The sequence below is a fragment of the Rhagoletis pomonella genome, unplaced genomic scaffold (assembly GCF_013731165.1).
Source record: "Rhagoletis pomonella isolate Grant_MI unplaced genomic scaffold, Rhpom_1.0 Rhpom_scaffold_00003, whole genome shotgun sequence".
NCBI classification, from domain to species: Eukaryota; Metazoa; Arthropoda; class Insecta; order Diptera; family Tephritidae; genus Rhagoletis; species Rhagoletis pomonella.
In genome coordinates this window covers 47,390,414-47,392,545 of record NW_023458557.1, presented here as the reverse complement: position 1 = coordinate 47,392,545, position 2,132 = coordinate 47,390,414, and the positions used below count along the sequence as shown (strand labels likewise).

General features: G+C 36.3%; 1 protein-coding gene across 1 annotated transcript; it reads right to left on the bottom strand.

Moving 5' to 3' along the window:
* Positions 1–1,183: 1,183 nt before the first annotated feature.
* On the bottom strand, positions 1,184–1,828 carry LOC118736266 (secreted RxLR effector protein 161-like). Its single transcript, XM_036466359.1, has one exon. It carries the CDS (start codon positions 1,826–1,828, stop codon positions 1,184–1,186), a length of 645 nt encoding a protein of 214 aa, XP_036322252.1.
* Positions 1,829–2,132: the final 304 nt, after the last annotated feature.

Here is a 2,132-nt window from a genome sequence, read left to right as displayed (position 1 = left end):
TATTCGTTATTCGAATAATTATTATCTTCATTAATTATTCGAATAACGAATAAAATAATACTAAAACAAGTAATTTATGTATATAGATATGTACATATATTTATGTATAAAATGATAACCGTTTTGTTGTTGTGATTTAACTCAAACCCCTAGATAGATTTAAATCAAATTTTCGGAGGTTATTCCAAGCGCATTAAGTCCTATTAAAGGCTACTAGGAAACTCCTTTGTGGCGATGGAGCCGAGTTATTTATAAAAGCCGTATTTATGAACTGATTTCGTTCAAATTCAAAATGTTTTCTTCCTGCATGATGAAAAATACTTATGCGAAAAATGGACCCGCTAGGTGGCGCTACAGTTGAGTTATTTAGAAAATCCCTACTTATTGTACAATCAGGTTGCAATTCATAATGGTGCTGCAGTCTAAATCTCTAGAAACCCCATATGTCTGGACTCCTTTGTTTTTTATGTTTATCTTATACTCTTGGATATTTTAAAAGTGGCGAATCAGCAAGGAAAGTTTCGACCACATCCTTCCAATTCCTATATCAATGGCCAAATTTTACATCGAGGACGCACATCTGTGCTCTTCAGCATCCTTATAAGGACTTTTGTTGGCCTACATGACATAAGACTAGAGGTTGACGCATCGGACCAATGTTGTAGTTGCAAGATCATAGAAGAAGATTACGCACGCTTAGAATAGCATCATCTTGCATATAGCATCAGAGCGCTATTTTTTTGGCAGAAATATGTGTGAGAATTTTTACTTTACCCATATTTGGTTTTCAACGCTATTCTTACATTGGCCAACGCAAAAAATCTTATCACGGGCCGCGAAACCATAGGGAATGGGCTAGTATTCTTGATAAAATAGTAAACAAAATTCAGCTAACTTACAATCCTTGACAATAGAAATAAAAGTAAAAGGTGGCTCAATGTGTTAAAAATGAGTTTTTATTCATTATTTAAAATAACTGATGATCCGAAGATTTCAACTGCTTAAACACGACTGACTTTTATTCAATTTAAGCATTCGTTACAGAGTAAAAAGAACAGGATAAAGAGAGTGAGAAAATGATACATTCATGCAAATGTTACAGAGGTGTATTTTAATGTATGTAATTCAAAAATATATTACGAACTGCTTCGCACCTCCAACACCTCCTCTCGAAGTAGTGAGTTTAATTAAGCGCATTATGATTAGTAAGACCCAAGTTTGATGAACAAGATATATGCTTTGCTTGTGTAAGAGCTTTGGTAAGCACATCTGCTGGCATTGACTCTGTTGGCATATACTGTAGTTTAATTATATTATTTTGCACGCAGTCTCGGATGAAGTGATGGCGGACGTCAATGTGTTTAGTTCGCGGTCGAAAATTGAAAGATGTTGCCAGCTTTTGTGCACTCTGGTTATCATTGTATAACTTTATGCTGGCACATTCGATTCCGACTTCGTTTAAAGCGCCTTTTAGGTAAAGAGCTTCTTTCGCTGCCTCAGTAATTGCTAAATACTCTGCTTCCGTACTTGAAAGGGAAACAGTACGTTGTTTACGCGCTTCCCAACTTATAGAAGAGCCAGCAAACATAAAGGCGAACCCTGAATATGAACGCCTATCTGTAGTGTTCGCCCCCCAATCCGCATCAGCTACACCATAAAATTCTGCCCCTGTTTTCTTATAGAGCAAACCGAAGTTGATTGTACTTTTAAGGTAACGCAAAATTCTTTTAGCTGATTTCCAGTGCTCCTCGGCATAGTTGGAATTAAATTGACTCATGAAATTCACCGCGAATGCTATGTCTGGTCTGGTTGATACCGCCAAATACATTAAAGCGCCGATAAAGTTTTGCTAGGGGTATTTAGCCATGACAATTTCATCTTTTTCTTGAGGCATTTCAAGCTTACAATTCGCTTCTATAGGAGTTCTTGCAGGCTTACAATCTGACATACCAAATCGCTCTAAAACCGTCTCTGCATACGTTCGCTGTGATAAAAATATTTCATGTTTCTCTAAGTTTTGGTGAAAATCTATTCCCAAACATCGTTTTACTCTTCCAATATCTTTCATATCAAAACTTTCGGAGAGAGTACGCTTAATATCGTTAAGCCATTTCTTATTATTTGATGCCAAA